At 37.7% G+C, this 23,294-nt stretch overlaps 1 protein-coding gene across 1 annotated transcript; it reads right to left on the bottom strand.

Annotated features, from left to right (window-relative positions):
* Positions 1-918: 918 nt before the first annotated feature.
* LOC139721597 (uncharacterized) lies at positions 919-22,091 on the bottom strand. Its single transcript, XM_071632928.1, has 16 exons — positions 21,887-22,091; positions 19,711-19,811; positions 17,416-17,616; positions 15,462-15,550; positions 14,713-14,812; positions 13,756-13,877; positions 12,535-12,731; positions 10,096-10,267; positions 9,600-9,657; positions 5,700-5,844; positions 5,390-5,429; positions 4,643-4,694; positions 3,860-4,046; positions 3,361-3,484; positions 2,351-2,441; positions 919-1,407 (listed from the first exon to the last, which is right to left on the bottom strand). The coding sequence occupies exons 1-16, from the start codon at positions 22,089-22,091 to the stop codon at positions 1,330-1,332; spliced, it is 1,962 nt and encodes a 653-aa protein (XP_071489029.1). The 3' UTR covers positions 919-1,329.
* Between the last annotated feature and the right edge of the window lie 1,203 nt (positions 22,092-23,294).

The following is a 23,294-nucleotide window of genomic DNA, read 5'->3' as shown; positions in this document are numbered from 1 at the left end:
TTGATCTCTCTGTGATCAAAATGTTATGGCATACTAAGCAAAGTTAGGGAAGACACTTTGAAGTATGTGTAAGAGGTAATATTAGATATTTTCTCTATGACTGATTTCTTGCCGTAAGGTGATTAACCAACAGTGTACATGAATCTTTTTGGCCCTGTCCAAAGTCAATGGGGACAAGAGAATCTGGCAGGGAACAAGTTATAAAGGTCACATATTCCTATTGCAAACACCATGAAAATTTGCATGGCTGAAGAATGTCTCCAGGGGCGGATCCAGAAATTCCGTAAAGGGGAGGCGCCTTTGCAAAATTAAAGGGGGGCGCAAACCCCCCATTTTTTTCTTTTTATTTCTATTGTTTTAATCAAAAATAAATAGGGGCGCGCGCCCAGTGCGCCCTCCTCTGGATCCGCCACTGGTCTCCTAGCATCACGTATAAAATCTTACGGTATTATACATCTCAGAGTTCTTAAAAAAAGGAAGGAAAAACTCACCCCATGTCATTCGAAAAAACACTCCCCTTTTATACCAAGAACAATGATTGGAATTTTTTTAAGGTCCAAATAAATTCAATGTAAATCTGTAGTGTTGTTTCATACTCCATCATAAAGAAGTTTCCAGGTTTATCATATTAAGGAAATGTCTGAATTAGCTACCTCAACAATATACCAGCTTATGAAAGGAATCAAATTTTCAGCGTGGCAAAAGGGACACATGACCTTTGAGTCTGCAATGAAGGTTGAGGAGTTCTTGCTTGAATTAAGGAAGTAAATCATATCTTCATCTCAGACAAACAAAGGCTCGAGTGTAACAGTCTAAATATCCTATACTACGCATTTTATGAAGCATGAAGAAACGCATTTGCTAAATGAGAAGACAAAAGAATGTTAATGACGATAAAAATCCATGATTGACTTTTTCACTCAAATATTCCATACACCCTCTGATCTTTCTATATTCCATGATTTTCCATAGGAAAATCTGGCTCCCTGATTTTACAGCTTAAATCATTTTGGTTTAATGCAACAAATTGATGACTTCAGTCCTTTTTTATCTGTCTTGACACAGCAGCATGGTAGGCTAAGCTGCACTTGCCATCTTTCTAGAGCAATATACACAGATAATATCTGTTTTCGTGTCATTCTTGATATCAAAATCAATTATTTTGAGAATTCATGATTTTCCTCTCTCACTGCAACCAAGATGGACCCTGCACATGAATATTTCAGTTTGGTCTCTTTCGAGTCGGGTAAAGCCAAAGGTGATGGATATGAATAATACTGCTTCCATAATTCCTCAGACAGTAGCATCTGTGGTAAAAAAAATTCCTGCCTATGAATCTGTGTTTGCTAGTAGATCTGGCAAGTTGTCGATTTTGAAGTCTGTCAGCATCTGTCCGTAAGCTTTTCCCTGAAACAAGGTATCAAAAGGGATTGGTTAAATCATAAAACTTTCCTCCATATGAGAGATAGTAAACACCACTATATGTAAAAAGGTCAGGGACAGCAATGTCCTGAATTAGGGGTAGTAGATTTTTGCTGGAAGTAACACCAGCACCGTAGAGGGGCTAACACAAATATTAAATATGGCACACCAATTCCACATCTGAAACAAATAAACTATCGCCACCACCACAAAGTACTATGCATTTCATCTGTTCTCCAATATACTGAATGTACTTATGCGAATAAATTGCAACAAACATGACATCATATATCAATTTATCATGATAGATGTGTAGTTGATTTATCCTCCTTTTTGATAAATGAGGTTGATCTATTTGACTTCAAAATGTGTTTCTCTGGGGTAGATATGAATTTGCATCTCACATACTGTATATTCCTTTAGTTTTGTGAGCATGATGATTCATATTCACAACTTACAAGATATTAGTACAAGTGGTTAAACTTGTGATCAATACCCGCAAAAATTAAGTGTTATCCTTTTCAAAACAGCAAAATTAGATTTTCCAATTTGGAGACATTTCTTTAATAAGAGGCAATATGTTAGCACGTTAATTTCACAAATATAAGAGGCAATATTTTAGTTTCATGAAAAACAGTCAACTCACTAAATCTTCAAAAGGAGAGCAACATGGAAAAATGCAGTACGTGAAACTGTAAAATGAGGAATGCTTGTGTGTATTTTAATTTCATGAATTTCGCGAGAGCCAAGATTCACAATATTAAAATGCATGTGAAAGTTATTGTCTACACTTTACGCATTGAATGCCAGTGGCAATTTGTGAAAATTTTAAGCCGTGAAAAAGGCTATCAGCTCCAATTTGCAAGAATTTCATGTGTGAAAATATCTCGTTTTATAGTACATGAAATGCATGAGGCCATTAGGTTACCTGTGGGTCACTTCTTAATGATGTAACTCCGCCACCTCCAAGGGAATTCTTGAGCACAAAGTTGAAGCCATCGATGCCTGGCAGCTCATATCTGTACAGAGTTTACATCAACACCAAAATTTGTTTGCTTAAACCATTTGTGTGTTTTGCATGCCGACTGTCACAGAAAACCCAATAGCACTGTACACACTGATCAAAGTCCTTGGTACTGAAAAGGTTAAATCAGAGTTCTGATTAACCCATTACCTATAGGAATCTCTGTGCAAATCTAAGGGAATTTCAGAATCTCACAGAGTGTCACTTCTATCATTTCTTGGACAGCTGGACCATACAGCAAATTGACTTTCAGTAGCAATGCATATGACATTGTACTCATATATACACAAGTGCACAGGTCCATGTGTTGTATCAGTGAGGCTATCGACGGACAATGATGAATAAGATCTGTGAATTATTGGTACAGTGCACTACTGTTATAACTAACACGATTACAATGAAATTTTGGTTACAACAAAGTAAAAATTCAGCCCGCAACATTATCCATTCTATGCATTTTTATTGTTTATTTGTTCTTTTACAACAAAAGAAAATTGCCGGTCCTGAGGACTTCATTATAATGGGAGTCCACTGTACTAAAATGATGGCCTTCAAACAGTTCTTCTTGAAACAGTACCTGTACACATGCATCATATGATTCTTTCGTAAAACTATTTTGAATGAATTACAGGGATATTGCAACATCATTGGATACTGCTTCCTCTCCTTTAAACAATCTTTAATACTTAAGATGCAATATAACAATTATGGCTCCAATGTTTCACACATGTATCCATTAATATACAATGTACAGGTGAAAACAAACAAGTAGAAAACATATGAAAAAGAAAACAAAAGTTTTATAATGAATATATTAAAAACAAGACAAAAAAAAACCCAACAAAAACAGAAGATCACAGTAATGGCTAAATTGACACAAATACAAACAAACACACCAGAAACATGACCTTTACCTGGTGACCAATTCTTCTCCTTCTGTGGTTGGTTCAAAGACATGTTGGAAGTACTCTTGTACTGCCTGAGATGTGAGTGCATTCCTCAGGTAAGGCACGTATGATGGATGCCTGGCTATGACACCTGTTGGAGTAGTAGGATGCAGTAATCAGAAATAATAATGAAGGTAACAATAATAAAGAAATAATAATCATAATAATGATTATAACAATAGCACCAAAACCACAATAACAATTAGTTGTCCCATTGCTATTATTTTCATTTTCCTTTGCAATGTGGCAACTGGAATCTAATTTGATAGGCATATCTTTTTTACTAAATGGTCTACATAAATAGCGCTCAGTGATTGGTCATAAAGAAATCATGTAACATTTCCCCTATATGGAAATGATATGGAATACTTATTAATCATGTGTAATTGAAGCTCATGGTGATACATTCGTATTATATCACCCCTTAACTGTTGACAAATAATATGAAATGTCAAGTTATGCTGACCAATGTTGCTGGAGTTGCCCTTGTCCCCACTCCGTGTGTAGGCCAGCTGACCCACAGTGAATGAGTGACTGCCTGTCTGAACATCACCACTGGGGGCAGCATCCGACTCGCTAGCTCTGCCAGCTTCTTTCTCTTGACTGGCCGGCATGCTGAATTCTTCCTGGTTACCCTCCACATCGATCGTAATCTGTGGTTAAAACAGAGAAATGGAAGATAAACAAGATGTGTCTTCCCAATGTCTCATGAAGACTAGCTCGGTCTCTGGGGAGCTGCAAGAGAATCAAACATGTTCAATTTTTGGGGAGACTCTTTCCAGTCTCTAGCTGGTCACAGAAATGTCTCTGCAACGTCTCCTTAGTCAAGGCCAAGACACGGAGACCAATTTTGTCTATGAGTCTCCACGACAACTCCATGACCTCAAGAAACCCAAAATCATTTGAATTGAATTGAATTAAACTGATGGCAACAATGTGGAGACTATGCAGAGGTGTCTCCACAGCCCAGAAAATGTCTTGGAAATGTTGCGATGACATCCCCTTGACTTAAGGGCGAATAAGTTGTGACCTTATTTGGAAATGTCTTGAACATTGCCCTGGAGTCACCTTCCTAGTGAGAGTGCAAGTCTTTTTTTTTTTGGGGGGGGGGGTTGAGTGGCATGGGTTGCGGTTGACGTCTCCTCCAATGATATAGGCCCTTAAGGCAACATCATGTCATTGTTACTACAAAATGCACACATGAAATCAGTAGTTTGATGGCAAAGTGAGAAAATCAGGACAAACTTACTGGAATCTTCTCCTTGGGATAGAGGAAGGAATGCAGTTTCAAGATGGGGGATCTGCAAAGAAAGAGAGCACATGAAAAAGAGAGAGAGAAAAAAAAAGTCACAACAATGTAATGTATCACTTATCATCATAAACAACTCCTGGGTTCAAATGTAATAAATATACACAACACATATAAATGTAATAATTTAAAGATATATGAATATATATAAAGATATATATATAAATATATATATATATATATATATATATATATATATATATATATATATATATATATATATATATATATATAAATATATATATATACATATATGTATATATATATATATATATATATATATATATATATATATATATATATAAAATATATATATATATATACATATATGTATATATATATATATATATATATATATATATATATATATATATATATATCAATGAAATAAATGTCAACTTCACACACTATTATTGACATAGGACAATCACAAAGAAAAACAAATCACAATTGTTACTATGACAACACAAATGAATGATAATGAGTCCATTTTGAGAAATTATCTAAACTTACTACGATACATTGATAGAATCAATGCAATCATCAATTCCCACATTTCATATTTCTGTATAACAAATAAATGAGCTCCTAAAATCATAAGCAGCCTTTTTTCCTAACATTTGAAGAAGTGACTGGTTGAAATCACCCACTGACAGGCAAAATACAGTTAGACAGGGATTTACTCACGCTTTGGGTCTACCCCCAACCAGTCCAGTCAAACCAGGAGCTACACAAAAGACAAATAAAACAAAATACAAACATGAGTGACTGCAAAAGCCCCTACTTTTAGCTGATATTCACCAAATAGCCTCATTCGTCTTGTGCGGCTTAGGCATGAAACAGCAATGATATCCAGCTTTGAATTCGCTATGACAAAGAAAAATAGTGGGAGATATTCCCAACTGCACTTCATTTCACATGCATTGCTATATGTTTACAACAATAAAGAGATTATTTCATGGTTACCATGACAACTGCATCCACCATCACCGCTTACCCATTCCAGTGCCAGCTGGAGCAAGCTCTCTCGCGAACAATTCCAGGGCTCTCTTCTGGGAGTGTTCTACGGCCACCCACATGGCGGCCTCACGCGGATTCAAGTCGCGTGCGTGAGCACCATACGTCTCCTCTGAGCCAATCACCTGCAGGAAAAGGGAACACGCCCACATACATCACAGCCACATGTTAGCAGCTAGACAACAACCAACCTGCTGCAGACACTGAAGTGGTTACCATGGTGACAGGAATTGCTGTGCCTTATGGCAAGTGAAAACATCTGTACAGCATGCAATGGCATGGACAACACTTGTAACATCTGCGTTCTGCACCATATCAACAACATTGAAGTTATGGTTCGTATTCCCTTTTGTTCAACGTAAACCTCAAATGCTTCCATAAGTCTTTGTGTCATTGCTGCTAAGTAGCAATGGCCCCAACACACACATATATATACCTATATCAGGACTTGAGACTAAATTCTTTCTCCGGAGGCCTGTTCGGGCCACAAAAAATCTATGAATTTGAAATTTTGGTGGTCCAAAATAAAAGGAAATACAAAAATTCATTTTGAAGTTAAGCTGCATGATAAGATCACCAAAGGAAAGTCTTTTTGGAAATTTGGTAGCCCGACATCAATTTTTAGTGTTCTCGGGCCACTGGGCCACCGCTAATGTTGAGCCATGTCTATATACAAATAAAAACAACTGTTTACTACAGTGACATTGGCTCATCAGCTTCCACCATATCAAGATGCTGTCAAGGAACTGCAGTAATGTATTAAGCCATAGTAGATGTTGGCATTTCCTAGTGGAAATTTGGTGGCCCGACATCGGTTTATAGTGACCCCGGGCCACCGGGCCACCGGGCCACCACGCCACCGCTAAAGTTGAGCCATGCCTATATACAAATAACAAAAAAAAAAATGTTTACTACAGTGACATTGGCTCATCAGCTTCCACCATATCCAGATGTTGTTAAGGAACTGCAGTAATGTATTAAGTCATAGTAGATGTTGGCATTTCCTCGTGATGAAATTGAGCCTTGTAATTAAACACTACCCAACAAACCAGCCAACAAACAATGGCCGACCCACATATCTATCTCTAACCAAACATCAACTGCTGCATTGAAACACCTCCTCTCACATCACTGAATAAATATTATGATGTCGACAAAGAAAGCTTGCAAAAGTACAAATGAAAAAAAAAAATCACTTATATGAAACCAACTCGAATCACTATCAAATTAACCTCAGTGAAGTGTGAGGCTAAGGAATTACTTCCTGAACGAGAAGGGGAAAAAAAACACCATAACAAGAACATTGATAATCATGTGAACCACAATAATTATACAAGTGTCAAGCAATGTAGAATTACTTCCTCAATAGTAATGATGGAAGAAAATTCACATGTCCTAGATTGATCAATGACTAATCCTCAGAGAAATGATATAGTGCGGTTCACTGTCACATGTAAAAGGACCACAAGTTGATACAGAAGACTCAAGGTACAAAAGGTGGTATCTCTTTTTGAGATGCAGACACCAGTGTATCTTGAATACTCATAGCACAAACTTAGCTTCATCACCTCTGGTTCTACAAAAGATTTTTACAGATTCCTTATCAAATTTTGGGGTATTGGGACTGCAGTACACTGTAGTTCACAGACATTGCGAACATCAGCATCTTTGGGAAAAGCGATCATCAAGCTGTCTTGTACTAGCAAATGGTAAAGAATGATTTAATCTATAATGTCAATGACCATGCAATCACTTTTGCTATTCAGAGTTTGCAAATTCTTTCATACAAAAGTTAAATAATTATTGTTTTGTTTGTCAAGGGGTCATTTGTATTTGGGAATGTTGAACTTGACTGAGAAGCAGGACAGTTCATTGCCTGCTTCCATGTTTTATTCTTTGTAGGAATACCTCAATTTGTCCTTTTTTTTTGGGGGGGGGGGGTTGGGCATAGAATGATACACACCCGAGTGCAGATTTACAGATAGTGTGGTTGTCACATTGAAAATGCATTTCCAGGTTGTTTCATGTACAACACCTATCGGTCATTCAACTAGACAAACATGTTTACGGGTAGGGATAACGAGACAAAAAGTGCGAGTGAGTGAGCGAGAGAGAAAGCGAGAGTGAGAGAGAGAAAGTGCTAGGACAGGTGTAAATGTTTTACAAGTCGCGCCATCGATGACCGGGAGGAGTTCATTTATTTTTGCATGTCAATTAATGTAGAAAGAAAAGACAGGAAATAGCTCCAGTTCCGGGAGAGTGCGGTATAGGTGTTTTCGTTCAAGTCCTTTTAGTTGTATCAAATATTCCAAATGCCTCGAAAAGGAGTGTCGTAGTCGAGTAGCAATTTAACAGTAGAGTTGGATCTTTTCGTGGCAGACACCATTTTGATTTCACCGAGAGAACATTGAGTTAGCTCCGTGATGGCAGAAAACCAACCTGCCACACCCAGGCGCCAGTTGGCAAGATAATTTTGTGTCTAAGCCCAATTTCGTTTGCGGCCAGGAGCCGTCCGTCCACCTTACCGTCAGCCTGTATACTGGCTGATTTGAGTTCAGATTTTGTTTGCTGCCAGAAGGCGTATTCCAACAGCCTTTGCAGCCTTCCAGTAGCCAAGAAGAAGAGGCATTTTGGTTATATTACACCGGTCATTGGTAAGTTAAATTGCGATTTGATTTCTGCTTTGTCGTGTAAAAGGATGTGAATGTGTTTCAGGGCACCACATATAGCCCCGGAGAACCCCGTGAATAAGTGATAAAGTATATTATAATGGTGTACAGTTTTTGAAAACGATACGGTGATGTTTGATAAGTTATGCACTGTTATATTTCCAATGTTTGAAACATTTCATTATGTGAATTTTGTATGCTAATTGGATAATAATGCAGTTCTCAAATTTTCACTGTGATGTCAGGATTTTAAGCTGATAATCTTTTTGTGTGTGTGGTTAGAACACACCCCATTGGTATGTGTTGCATTTAAATAATTTTGTAGATGGCGCCGAGGCCGAGGACGAGCCTACTCCCAGGCCGACGCATTCGCAGCAGAGCGACTGTGTCCGCCCCTCGCTAGGGAGGACTTTGGACGCCAAAGAATACGGAACGCGGGTCCCTCGCGAGACTTTGGAGCTGGAACAGCAACCTCGCATACAAGGACGCTCCACCCACGAATCAGTTATGTTCTGGAAGCGAATAGTTTGACAATTAAGGTGACTCTGTGGACAACGCAGGTGAGCGATGAACCTGGCGGGTGCATGACACCCTGTAGATATGATTGGTTATGACGTGGAAGTGTCGCTGAAGTAGAGAGATGAAGGTCAGGTTAAATTGGTAAAAAGATGAAAATAATGTGCACATAAAATCGAATAGTGGTAGTTATACACTTCATGATAATGGCGGGTTAGCACAGAACCCGGAGGTAAACGGAAGCAGTGTAATTGAAGACAAGTGGTATAACCGCGGTAAACCGTCGTGCGTGCAGGCTGGTCATCTCAGGATCAGCACTACGGTGGTGCGAACCAAATAGTGTTGCGCTTGATAGCAGATAGTGGTATTGTCAGGGACAACGAATTGATAGTGAAGCTGTTATAATTATTCTGAACAAGTGTCAAGCCAAAATGTACAAGTGGAACCGGACCAAGGCAGGGTCCCGTTTACATGGTTGTCGAACATATTGTAATTGAATTTATCTCACTCAGAATTTTGATTTTGCATTTTATGTTGGTCACAACTCCTTGATTTCAGTCTTGTAAATATTCTACAAATGGTTTATTAAATTGTACATTAAAGTGAATGGCACGAGTGTGATTGAGTATTATTTAAGTCCGCCCATGTGACAGTGGTACTATGGTCAATGAATGATTTTAAAAAGTAATATCTACCTGAATTCTTGTTCTGGTGAAGTCTTCCATACCCAGGAATTGGAACATGCGCTGTAATCTGGAAAATAAATCAGCAATAACTTCATTGCACAGGCCGGCTAAACTCAGCATTACATTTGCATGGATTGCACGGGGTTTAACGACACAAACTAGAACAAAAAAACATTAAAAAAAAAAACAGGCAATGTGCTAGATCAAGATTTCCTCTTCTGAAATAAATCTTAAAGGAATTTCTGTGTCATGGATACTGCTGTGAAAACAAAATCAACATCAAACAACAAAACACAAAATGTGCAGAAATGTCTTCCATGAAATTTCATGGCAGGGTTTTGAAACCTTAGACTTATATGTTCCTTCACTTTCACCTCTTCTTGCTCTGTTGGGTAAATTTCTCTGATGATATATAATGTTTTGTATATATATCTGGAACACTAGGACAAGATTTCATTTCACACCAGAGCTTAACAAATGCTTCTTTACAAGATCAAGGCCCCACCTGGCGATCTGACTCTGTGCAGTCCGTCTCCCCTTAGCGACACAGTTTGGGCCAGCCAGTGTGGATACTGCTGTGGCCCTGTAACCCTCGAGGAATGTAGCACTGACCTTGTAGCTGTCACTAGGGTTATAACCTTTCACCCCGGTGACCAGTACTCCATCTTCATCGTTGTCTGCACGAGTAAATCATATTGGGAACAATTCAACATTATAGGTCTGCATTTCAGTGATTAAACTGATGAAATCACACATCAAACAGGCTTTGTTCTTGATTTTTAGTATGGAATGTAGTGTGATTACCTAGAAGCTTAATAAGCACTTTTGAGTCGCCTTGATGCAAAAACAAAGCAAAGTGACTTTCACTTTTTATCAGAATTCATCTTGAGTATGATTACAGTAATATTCAAGTAATTCTTAAACTTAATAACTTGATCTAGTCACTTGGCACATACTACTCTTATTCCAAATTTAACTTGCACACAAAAGACTGTCAGAAGTTTCAAGGCTTGTACTTGGGAGGCTCCTGTCTCAAATCCACTAAAGTCATGTAGTGAGAAAATTCCCTTCAGCTTCGATATATTCTAATCCATAACATTAGCTCTCAGAACACCAATCCTAAATACATTTCCAAAACTTTAAAGAGCACGGTCAATCCCAATGCATGGTCTACTTAACACACACCTTGCTGGCAACAGGTGAATGTTAGCAATCATATACTTTCCTATTGTTTGCCAAAAGTGACTTGTAAAAGTCGATATCAATGACTCTTACGTATGCCTTATACGGTACCAGGGCATGACACTAACATTTTTCTTTGGTGGCTCGTTTGGGCCACTTAAATGTTAAATTTGAAATTTTGGTGGTCTGAAATAAATGGAAACATAACATTCCATTTTAAATCTTAAGTGCCTGATTGTGCTATCAATAGATGGCCTGTTTAGAAATTTGGTGGGCGAACATCAATTCTTATTGGCCCCGGGCCACCGCTAATGGTGAGCCCTGCTTACAGGCCCTACTTTAATAAATACAGTGCACTCCCGTTACAACGAACACGGTTATAACGAAATTTCGTTATAACGAAGTAAAACTTCTGGTCCCAAAATTATCGCCACTAAAGTCTATGGTACAAAATTTGCTTATAACGAACACGGTTATAGTGAAATTTTCGTTATAACGAAGTCTTTTCCAAGCGCCACTGACAAAGAAAAACAAAAGAAATGTGCTCCATTATAACGAAATGCGGATCGCTTTCGAAAAAACAGCGGAACAAGCATTTGTAGCATCTCTGCATGGGCGAACGCTTCACATCACTGTGTGTTCGCTCCGTGTGTCACGCACATTTTACGAGAGAAATTGCGTTACTGTAATACAATAATCTGAAATTAAATAAGGTTCGTTTTATTGTTCCGGAGGTTCTTTATCACAAAACACACAGATTCTGATACAGCTAAATGTCCGTTAGTTCGGGAATGAAATAGGGTTTGTTATTATGAACATTTTGGCATTATTCCAAAGGTTTGTTATTAATAAGGCTCGTTAATCCGACAATGAAATATGGTTCTTATTACGACAGTTCGTTAGTCCGAAAATGATAGGAATTCAAAACGTTCTTTAATCAGAACATTAAAAAAAAGTTTCGTTCATCCAAAAGTGGAAAAGGTGAGTCCACTAACAAAACTTAGGAATTACAAACCTTATAATCGTCTTAAGATAACCGAACCTTCGAAACAAATAACCTTTTTCATATTTTTGATTAATAAACCTTCTTCGGAATAATGAACCTTATTTCATTTTCGGATTAAAACACCTTCGGAACAACGAACCTTCGGAATAGTGAACCTTTCTCATTTTTTTATTTACAAATCTTCGGAATGACGAACCTCATTTCATTTTCCGATCAACAAACCTTCGGCAAACGAGCAATATATTTCTATCTAAATTGTGAACTGTCGGAATAACGAATCTTCAGAAGAGCAAAGCTTCAGATGAACAAACCTTCGGAATCCCGGGAATGGCGAAACTTCAGAATAAGGAGCCTTCGGAGTAACGAACTTTAGTAAGAAACGAATCTTTGGAATAGCGAACTGTAACCGAATCTTAAACCATCATTTTTCTATACATGTGTGACAATATAAACAACATTATGCTCTCTTTTAAATGTAATATCTAAAACAAAATTAAAAAGGTACCATCCCATTTCACACACTTTTCCAGTGTATGATGAGTATTCAACAAACAAAATATGATATATGCATGGTTTCCTTGTTTTCGTTATATATATTGTATTTGTTCGGTTATCATGAAATTTCGTTATAATGAAAGAAAACTGCCGGTCCCGAGCATTTCGTTATAACGGGAGTGCACTGTATACTATCACATATTATCATATCATCATCATGCCATGCAAACGAAAAAAACCACAGGATTCAGTGCAACTAACCTTTGACCTCTGCAAGGTTGACCTGGCTGAAGTCACAGGTGACGTCTGGAAGCATGTACGCCCTTGGGTCCCCGATCTCGTACACCAGCTGCTCACCCACAGTAGCCTTGTTCACCAGACCCCCAGTCATGGGTGGCTTCGTCAGCACAAACTTGCCGTCTGGTGCACACTGCACGATGGGGAAACCAATATTATCCCTGGTAGAGGAGGAAATAGGCAGGCAAAAAAACTGTGAGGATGTGAATTCTTGACAGTGACTAGCTGATTAGTTAGAGACTATGGGAAAGCTTATCTTTCACATGATCAAGTGGATTTGAGGTTTGTTTTTTTGTTTTGATTTTTACATCTGTTCTGTGTATTTTTTGAAGCATTACCAAATTCCTTCATCAGACTGAAGCTATGATGGAAGTGGTTGGAAAGCTTAGAGAGTTAAATACGTTTTAAAAAGAATTCCGTGGACCTGTTGCGAAGTCCTGCTAAGCATTGCAGCTGCTATTCTCTGTTGGGCGAGTTCTGCAAGCGACTGAGCAAATGCTGTCTGTCCATCAGAAGTCAATTTGTCTAAAACCATCTAGATCACTCAAAGTGCTGTCTCAGTTCTTGACCGTCTTCAGCTGGACTTCCACACATGGCCTATGAGCCAGTTCAAGGATGTGATTTGTTCATGTTCAAGCAAAGCTCATTTGAGAAAGTTTGCGAATTTGCCAATGACTTCAAAACAAAAAGAATAATCAGGTAAGCTCCATATGGAATGTCAAGTTATGTATTTCACATTAGTGGGAACATACAGGTAAAAGTGATTCATCAACAATGTTGAACCAAAGCTCTCCATGCATTTCATTTGCAATGAGTACAAAGATGACATGTGACCGCCTCATCACGACACATTTCCATGTTATTTGAAAGTCTGTGGTACAGGGGTCATTTGAGAAATGCACTACAACTGTGAACTGGCATACTGTAAACCAGATGCAATCAGCCATCTCACTATTCGAAAACAAACTTCAAAGCAAAACATTATGCTAATATACGAGTGTTGCATTGAACTGTATTAGTTGCTACTGACTGACATATTGTCCTTCATTGACGTAGATAAGTACCAATAATTCAGTGTTTTATTTACACCGATGAAGGGCAATTTGCCAATCTGTAGCAATAAAACAGTACGTTTTCACTCCAGCTCAAAAAATGCATGACAGAAGAACTAGAGGGTGCACTGACCAGTCAGGTACGAGATGCCAGTCTGTAAAGATGCCACCAGTGGCCTGTGCCCCGCACTCCACCAGGTGACCGGCCAGACTTCCAGCGGCCAGGATGTCGTAGTTGTCAGGTGACCAACCAAACTACATCGAGAACACAAGGATAAGGACTCCACTGGGTCAATCAGTGTGAGATCAGAAATTCTAAGGCTGTCTTTAAATACCCCTCTGTGAGAGTTTTTATCTACAACAAGCAAGGAGATAAACTAGTAATGGTTGTTGAACACATAATGTCATATCATACTTGTAGGTAAACTTGCTTGGAGAGAGAAAATATCTGTTGGTTCCATTTTGTGACAAAACCCCCCCCCAAAAAAAAACTTGTGTAAAAATTTTATAAACTTAAATCCTTTTAACTTTATTCAATAATATTCTCATGGAGTCTTTTGGGCAAACAAACAAAGAATTCCTTGTAAAGACAGGGGTTTACTTGCAGAGTACTGTTATATTGTTTTGTGCTCAAATAGAGAACAATTGATTTCTGTTGAATTCTTATTGAAGAACACAATGACCTCTGAATGGGGAAATGTATAGAAATATAACAAACTGAATTTATCTGATCAGTATCAGAAGTTGTCAAATTAAGAAATCTGTGTGCGAAACACAAGGGCCCGAATTCACACAGGTGCTTTAAATTCAAAACATGGTTTATGCAAAATTCTTCTGCATAAATATGATTGACAGATTGTGTAAGCTATTCAGACGTCCTGTAAAGAAACATGTGTTGATACATACATGTCAACGGTACACTTATTTCAGGCTTATTTTCATAGACCATGGTCTGAATTTAAACCACCTTCGTGAAATTGAGCCTTGAGTTCTGCAAGCAGGCTTCTCCTATGTGATTGGGAAAGAGTTTTTTCCCACATCTAGAGCATGTTCAATAATCTGGATGTTAGTCATCACTGACTGTTCTCACCTCGTGCATCAAGGGACCCAGAACCACAGCACTGTCCACACAGCGACCGGTCAAGACAATCTCAGCCCCAAGGTCCAGTGCTCGGGCAATGGGCGTCGCTCTGGACACAACATACATGTATTACAAGAAATTAAAATGACAGTGAATAAATTCGAAAGAGGCAATAGATCATTAAGAGTATTAACAGTGCAATGCAATATTAATATGATGGTGTTTAGAGGTTTTCAAATAGGTGTTCAGCTATAGCAATAATGAAAGAGCGAGGTGGATAGGGGTATCTCAGAAATTACATTGTATAGGTAAATTAATCATCGTAAGAGCAGGAGATATTGACATGTATACACTCATACATTGTACATTTATACACCCATACATACACACTTACACACATAAAGCAAACACACATATATACAAATGCACACTGGACAAATATTTCTAAAATTACAAGCAGAATACATAGATTTATAACCAACACTATCATACTGACACTGCCGGTGAATGTCAGTTGTTGGATTACAACAGAATGATAAAAGGGGGGGGGGGAAGCATACAGATTAAACAAAGGTGTGTGTGATATAAAGACAAAATCATAGAGCAAGAAATAAACTTGCAAGACTCAAGATTGATGTGCCTGTGATTACAAACAAGCAGACAAACTGTGAGGTTATAGGAAGGAAAGACTTTGGAAAGATCAGTTCACACTATACACTGAACAGGTACCCGTACAGCAAAGCGGGACTCGTTCTCACCCAAGATAGGCATTCATAGTGACCAGTGATTCGGGCAGGGCTCTTCCAGAATCAATGTCTGTTGGTTTCATGTCATAAACTGCATCTCTCTAGATTAAAACAACAATGCAAAAAAGGCAAACATATAGAATCAAAAAGGGAATAGTCAACGGAATATTTAAAAGGTCACTTGCAGCATCCGAACCAAATATATCTTAATCATATTGATAATTTTTGCTGTACACTACAATTTATCAAGAAAACTATCATTTCATTCACATGTCTTCAGTAATTGGCCCATGAAGCTACACTTTGTTTGTTTCAAATTGATGGCAAGTTTCATGAAAAGGGGCATATCTATACACCTGGGGCCAGGGAGTTATTGTCAAAATGGGGGAGGGGGGAGAAGGGCTGAACGAACAAATAACTTTGGATGATATAGCACTGGGGTAGGGAGCAGGGAACAGAATTTTGCTGGTGAACAAATACAGATTATCCATCAATCTGTGGAAGAACTTGGCTATGAAAGATGTCAGGCCAAAGATAGTAGGGGAACGGGACGGGTGAATGACTGCATTCCCCCTGCTTTGTACATCAAAGAAGACCAGAATTGATTTTTTTTTCCCTCAGTTGGTTTGATGTAAAGAAGGAGTGTCACGTAGCAACAAACTGAACATTACTCCCAGAAAAGGCTAATGGTAATCCTCATGAGACAACAAACTTAAATTAGCTGCTATATATATTTCAGGTTAATCAAAACACAAATACATGTATATTTGCCCCCCCCCCCTCGACGTTTCGCGTGATTATTCAGCAACGCGTGATGCTCTTGCCGCGACATTTTATGACTTTTTTCTTTCAAGTATCGCGCAACTTTTGAGACCAAATTTGTCGCTCCCAGGCATACCGTTTTGAAGCCACGCCCCTTTGAATAAAATTCGTCGACCCAAAAATTGCTCAAAAACATGATTTTGTGTACAAATCCAATGTAAATTGTGTTTTTGCAGTTAATTCACATAATGATAAATATTTTTACTTCTAATGGCTGATAATGATTTATTTTAGCCTGATTATGCTTTAAAAATATTCTGCGACAAATTTTGATGAAAAAAACAAGAAAAACAAAAATTAAAAAACAAGGAAATACATAAGAAATTCCATAAACAATAAATTACATAAGAAATAATTATCAATCTGAATTTTTGCTTCAATATTATTGTTGAGGATATTGAAAAGAATATATTCAACAATTCAAAATTAGAAGTCTTGGAGCTTTTTTTTTTTTATATAGGCAAAAATTATTTTTTGCATAAATTAGCATAAATTAATCAATATAAAATACATAAATTAGAATTTGAAAAATCTAACTATCCCCAGTCTTGTAGATTACATTGGCCTCTACCTTACTGCAAATTTTCGCGAGGATCGTGCGATCCACAGCCGAGATCTGAAGGGGGGGGGGGGGGGGGGGGCCAAAAAGGCCCCCCCCCCCCCCCCCCCCCCCCCCCAGTGGTTTCAAGTCCCTCAAAAAAAACGGTGGGATTAGGGTTAAGTAATCTCTTCAACGATCTCTGACAGGCTCTAGCAGTGCAGTCCAGGGTTGTTTGTTTCATTTTCCATCTAAGGAGATGGCTGGATAGCCCATATATATTCAGCTGCAATAGCTGGTCTTCCATGGAGACCAGTTGGATGATAGGCTGGACCAATTCACCAAGTTAAACACCCTGCTCTTTGCAATTAATAAATGAAGGTGGATATTTTAGGTGCATGAGTTGTGACTCTCTCACACACAGGACCTCCATTTTATGTCCTATCTGAGGGACAGAGTATTTTGCCTCTTACTAGAGGGGATGGTATGATTACACACAACATTGTCAGTGGGACCCGGGAATCGAACCGGGGTCCTTTGGATCGTGGGGCAGACGCACTACCGACTGAGCTAACTCAGCGCCCACAGAGCAAACACACATCATACCTGAACCATCAGGTCATCACCCATGACGACGGCCACCTTGATGTCCACCCCTGCCTCCTTGGCCACCTCCCTGATGGCCTGGGCACAGGACAGCGGGTTGACCCCGCCAGCATTACTGATGACCTTTATTCCCTTCTTCTTGATCTGCTTGATGAGGGGCTTGAGGACAGCCAGGACAAAGTCCGGAGCGTATCCCATGTCCTGCAGAAAATTTGGACAGGATGGTGAGGGACCCCATTATAATGATTATAATGATGATGATGATGATGATGATGATGATGATGATAATAATGATAATAATGATAATAATGATGATAATAATAATAATGATAATAATAATGATAATGATAATGATGATAATAATGATGATAATAATAACAATGATAATAATAATGACAATAATAATAATAATAATAATAATAATTATAATAATTATAATGATAACAATACTAATACAACTACTACTAGTAATAATACTAACAGTAATAATAATAAGAAGAAGAAGAAGAAGAAGAAGAAGAAGAAGAAGGATAATAATAACAATGTTTTATTTATCCAGGGTAGTCTCTTCAATGTTGCCACTGCTCTACCAGAGGGCCCACACATTTACTTTCACTAGATATCATCCACTTTACTCTTGAAAACCACTGTCCTGCTTTGTACATGTTGCACTACTCAGTATCTGGTCATGAATCATGTGCTGTGGTAACATTAAGCATATTGTTACATCTGAGCTGAGTTGGAGTTGACTTCTCTTTGAAATTTTCTTGATGTGTTGAGAAAAGAGGACTCCAGTCTTTCAGAGCTGTGTTTCCCTCACATTACATGTACAAAAGTATCTTAATTGGCTGTCTCCAGAAACTTTGTTTAGAATTCACAGTTGTTGCTAACTTGAAAGAAATTTGCACCACAATTTAATCTCAATGTGAAATGTGCTCTATGCTTAAATACTACACTCAGCAAAAAAAGAAAGTAAACACTTTTTCGTGGTCATATTTTTCATAGAAGATTTTTCTGAAAATCAATGTATTAGGTACCATATTAAAGGTAATTTAATTGGCTATTAAGCTAATAGGTTAATTAAAAAGAAAGCTTTACGCATGAGTGAGCACATTCGTTTTTGTCCTCCAAGGCACAAAATTAAAAATTGCAAAAAATGACATGTTCTCTTTCATTTGCAAATGCCCTTCACGATAACATTGACAACAAAAGACCAGATTAACACAATGAGAGACATGAATGAAATAGGAAAAATACGTTTTTATTCTCTTTATCTCTTTATAACCTCTAAGAAAACAAAGTGGGAAACTAAAGAGGAAAAATAAGAATTTTCTGTCAAGTCAAACTTCAAATGACACAGGGAATAATAAGCATAAAGATGGTTGAATTGAGCAGAATTTCTTTATCTATTTCTTTTGATCTAGTGATTTAAGAATCCATGTGACAATTTCAAGAACCAAACATTTACAATTTCCCAATTTGAAAAAATAACACCTCTAATTTCTACCATTTTTGCTAATTATTACTTCCTCTTTCATTTCATTTCACTTTAGATTTGACATAAGATGCTTTATTTTCCTCCATTATTTTTACCCTTCATTAACCTTTTGGACTTTAAAGATATCATAGAGATCAAAGGTTATTTTTGCAACTTAATTCATGTGTCTTTTTGTGTGAAATTTGTTGGTTGTTCTTATTGTTCTATGGAAGAGCACATACGCATGAATGACAACTTGTTCAGTTTTGCAATTTTTACTTTTGTGCCCTGGAAGAGAAAAACAATGGTGTTCACTCATGCGTAAAGTTTCCCTTTTTGTTGATCTACCACGCTGATAGCCAATTAAATTACCTTCAATGTGGTATATAATACATTAGCTTTCAGCCAAACATTCTATGAGAAATTCAAACCTGAAAAAGCGTTTACTTTCTTTTTTTGCTGAGTGTATTTCTCAAGGTGACTTTACGGACCGAAAATGTTGTAGTTCATCTCATATGATATCAGATTATATATCTTTAATAGAAAAGTCCAGGATGCGAAATAATTTATCAACTTCTTACTTCTACGTGTTGACTACCATACACAAGTGTATACAATTTGCAAAATTCATACAAGAGTAATCATCACCCTATACACCAAACATCTGATGAAGACATTAATGATCAAGAACTGCCACCGACAGTGTAAATAACATGTGCAATAATGGATGCTTTGCCCTGGAGTAATAAATACTGAAACTGCAATGCAGACAATTATTGCATAAAAAGGAGCACTCGGTCAAAATCATACTCACTCACCGGATTCTTCCTCCTTGCTGCAGCAAGCAGCGACATCGTGATCTCAGACAGGTAGTCGAAGACCAGGTAATCAATGTTGCCCATGTGGACCAGTTGTGGGGCTGGGTAACAGCAAAGAAATGCACAAATAAAGAAACACATAAAATCTCTTCATTGATGAAAACAAAATTAATGGAGAACAGAGGAAGTTGCACGATAGCTTCCTGCTGCCAACCGACTGCCACCTGACAACATATAACTCATATTCACAAATCTTCAAATATACATTCACGTGTGACTAATCAGTCACCTCAAAGGTTTGATGCAGTCCCCAAACATCAATTTCCTACTTTTGGTTTTTTGGTGGGTTTTTTTTTATTGCATTCTAAAGCATCTAAACTTTCCAAATATAAATCATTTGTCCCAGTTTATTTTCAAAAGCCTGCTGTAGAAATGGTATGAATAATGCCAACCAGATGAACTAGATTTTTAGTGTTCAGTGTGCGCAGGAGATTTGGAACAAATAGCTATCATTCAAATGATATAGTTACATGATAAACCAAAGAAACTGGCATTCAGATATGAGGAAGTAAACACATCACACTGAATTTTTGTAAACGAGATTCTACGAATTTGGCATAATACCCAAATGCCAGCATATTCACCGCTTTGATGTTTGAAACTCTGCCAAACTGATGTATTGATGGGTCACCCTTATATAGTATACAAATATGCAAAATTCCAAGAAATATTCTGCTGACATTTTTTTCTTGATCAACTAACTGAATATCGAGACATCTTTCCAAATAAATCTGTCCCATATGGGCCATAACACATAATTACAAGGACCAAACAAATCTAATATAGGGATTGGATAGAATATATGGAAGTCTACCATATACAATTATTTACATTTGATTAAGAATGCTCTCTCTTCATATAATCTCTTACAACCACAATTAATTGACAAATTCATTCATGAATATAATGGTGTTATAGTAAATATTATGTCAACACTAACAGTGTTTTTGGTTTTTGTTCTATGTAATATCAATGAAAATGAGGTATTTCTGCAGTGCTCACTCTCTGAGTGACTCAACATCTGTAGTTAAGTACTAAATGTACTTCAAGAAAAATAAAGGTCTGCAAAATCAAAGAGTTATGTATCCCACACTATAACTGATCTTACACAAGAAAAAAAAAAGCACTACATAAAATCTTGAGCCATAATCCAATCCTAACCCTCATCAACACTTACTAAATGAGACATATTTCCTATAGGTCCATTTTGTGGTGGGCACAGATCCTGCTGCCAGCAGTTTGCCGAGAAGGCGGCCTGTGGCCTTAAAGGATTTGAAAATAACTAAATATGTCTTCAAGCTGATAAGTTAGCATATGACAAACAAAATTAATTGATTGCTGCAAGCCAATGATATACCACCACCAGTACCGATTTCTGTTTTTAAAGTCACAATGCCAAGTTGCAATGTAGACAAGTGACAACTGCACAAGGTCATGGACAAGGTCACATAGCCAAGGTGCAATGACTGCAAAATTTGGATACCTATTAAATTAGTTCTAACGTTAGTTAGTATGAAAAGAAAGACCATTTTGAAATCAAAAAGCAGTCCATTCAGGTACAGGGTCATCAACGCTCTTAAATCATTTTATCATTCAATCAGTCTGACCTTCATGACCCTGGAGCAAACACCATATCCTGGCAGAATACTGGTATGACCATCTTGTACTTGTAGAAGCCGTAGTTCATTACTCAGGCTCTGCAAACAATAGTATTAGTAATTTACAGCATGACTCAGACTAAGCTCAGACTGTAAATTGAGGAATGAAATTTGGAGTTTGCTTTTCCTATTCATAACGCCTAACGGCTGTGTTGCGTTTTAATTTATCGAGGGTAGTGTTTGATTTCACTTGTCTCTTCTTCATACAGATACAACGTCCGAGCCAAACAAAACTCAAATGATCAAGGTAGGTCTTCACCCCTAAACTAAATCCAGGGCAGCTTTCGGCGAGCTGGCGCTAGCCGGTTTACATGGCTGGAGCTTAGGAGACTCAGCTCAGCTCCGCCGAGGCCTCCGCCACCCCAGCACGCGCACGCACCGGGTGCCCGATGTCGAAATACCGCAGGCCCCGCCCACTAAACCGCTGTATCAACTGCATTTCGATTTTTGGCACTTACCAGCCACGGAGGTATCACCCCAGAAACCCGAGGCACAACCGATCCTTATTGTCTTGTCTCCGAGATATTCATTGAAATCCCGTTTCTTCATCATTAAGTGCCCATTTTCTCGAATTTTGGAGCTCAGTAGAGCCGTAGAGCGTGACAGTCTCACGGTATTTAGAGCGCGAGAGAGGCCCTGTCGACACAGCATGGAGGCAGCCATCTTGACAATTAATATACTCTTTTCAAGGCTTTTGTATTCCTTTCTTCTTATGTTAAAAATTTCAATACATTGTACCTTAAACCTTGAAGAAGTAATTTCTGTTGCAGCTTTTCACAGGAAGCTATACTGGGATGTTAATACCACTCCAGAGAGCGAATTTAATTGAAGATAATCAATGACCACAAAACCAAACAGTTAAGAGGTCATAAAATTACTATTGATAGCAAACTGAGAAAAGAAATAATATTCCAACGTGTGAGAGTTCAGAGTGTGATGAATATTGGTGATGATGGTTATGACTCTAATGAGATACACAGAGATGCCAAGTTTCTCAACTATCTGGGAGTGAGTAACGAGGGGGGGGGGGGGCTCCCACGGTAGGGTGCTTTTTCATTTTCTGATTACAATTGTGCAATTTGGTGCATACTCGGGGGCGGATCCAGGAATTCTGTAAATCCTACAGAACGATACAAAATGACAAAATTGCATAAGAAATAAGGAAGATATGACATTTTGACACAGTTTCAATTTTTTTTTTTGTGAAAACATTTCTTAACCAGACCTTATGAATATTCAAATGAGCGAGTTGATGATGTCATACCCTTCACAATTTTTCATGTATGTTCTAATCGATGAAATTCAGGAAAAATGTTATTTTTAGCTAATACAAGTAAAAGCATGTATACAATGTTACAAGATATATCAGTTAAATTTGTTCTTTTTTTATTTTGGGTGGTTTTAAGGCAAATTGTACCTTCATATACAGCTGAATATGAGATTTTTGTCATTTCTGCATATGAAATTAATAAGAAACTGTGAGAGCATGACATCATCAACTTGCTCATTTGAATATTCATAAGAACTGGTCAAGAAATGTTTTCCAAACAAAACTAGGCCCTATATATGCAATTTCAAAATGTCATAAAAGAAAGAAAGGAAAGGAATAATCTAAAGCAGGCCCGTTATACTCAAAACTAAAATTGCTTACTTTGAAAAATATCACCACCTATCAGCAATGTATTTTTGTATATCAGTGTGTCAACAAACTTATGCCTGACCATTTTGTTCAATTGTTTGATATCAATCAGAATGTGCATAATTACAATACACGCTCCTCGTCATTAATGCATTTGCCCAGACCCAGAACCATGTCTTACCAACATAATATTCGTTTTGTGGGCCCCAAGAAATGGAACAATTTAT

Source organism: Diadema antillarum, unplaced genomic scaffold, assembly GCF_040938485.1.
Source record: "Diadema antillarum isolate AM-2024a unplaced genomic scaffold, OU_Dant_1.0 scf00000146, whole genome shotgun sequence".
Lineage (NCBI taxonomy): Eukaryota > Metazoa > Echinodermata > Echinoidea > Diadematoida > Diadematidae > Diadema > Diadema antillarum.
Note: the sequence above shows the minus strand (reverse complement) of the source record. Positions and strands in the feature narration are given on the sequence as shown.

What these genes read in the sequence shown, in the direction of transcription:
- LOC139721597 (XM_071632928.1), bottom strand. Translation starts at nt 22,091, where the DNA reads ATGGCTGCCTCCATGCTGTGTCGACAGGGCCTCTCTCGCGCTCTAAAT. An exon ending in ACTATGAATGCCTATCTTGG is followed by an intron (nt 14,813 to 15,461) that starts GTGAGAACGAGT and finishes TGTTGTGTCCAG; the next exon opens with AGCGACGCCCATTGCCCGAG. An exon ending in CATTAAGAAGTGACCCACAG is followed by an intron (nt 1,408 to 2,350) that starts GTAACCTAATGG and finishes ACCTTGTTTCAG; the next exon opens with GGAAAAGCTTACGGACAGAT.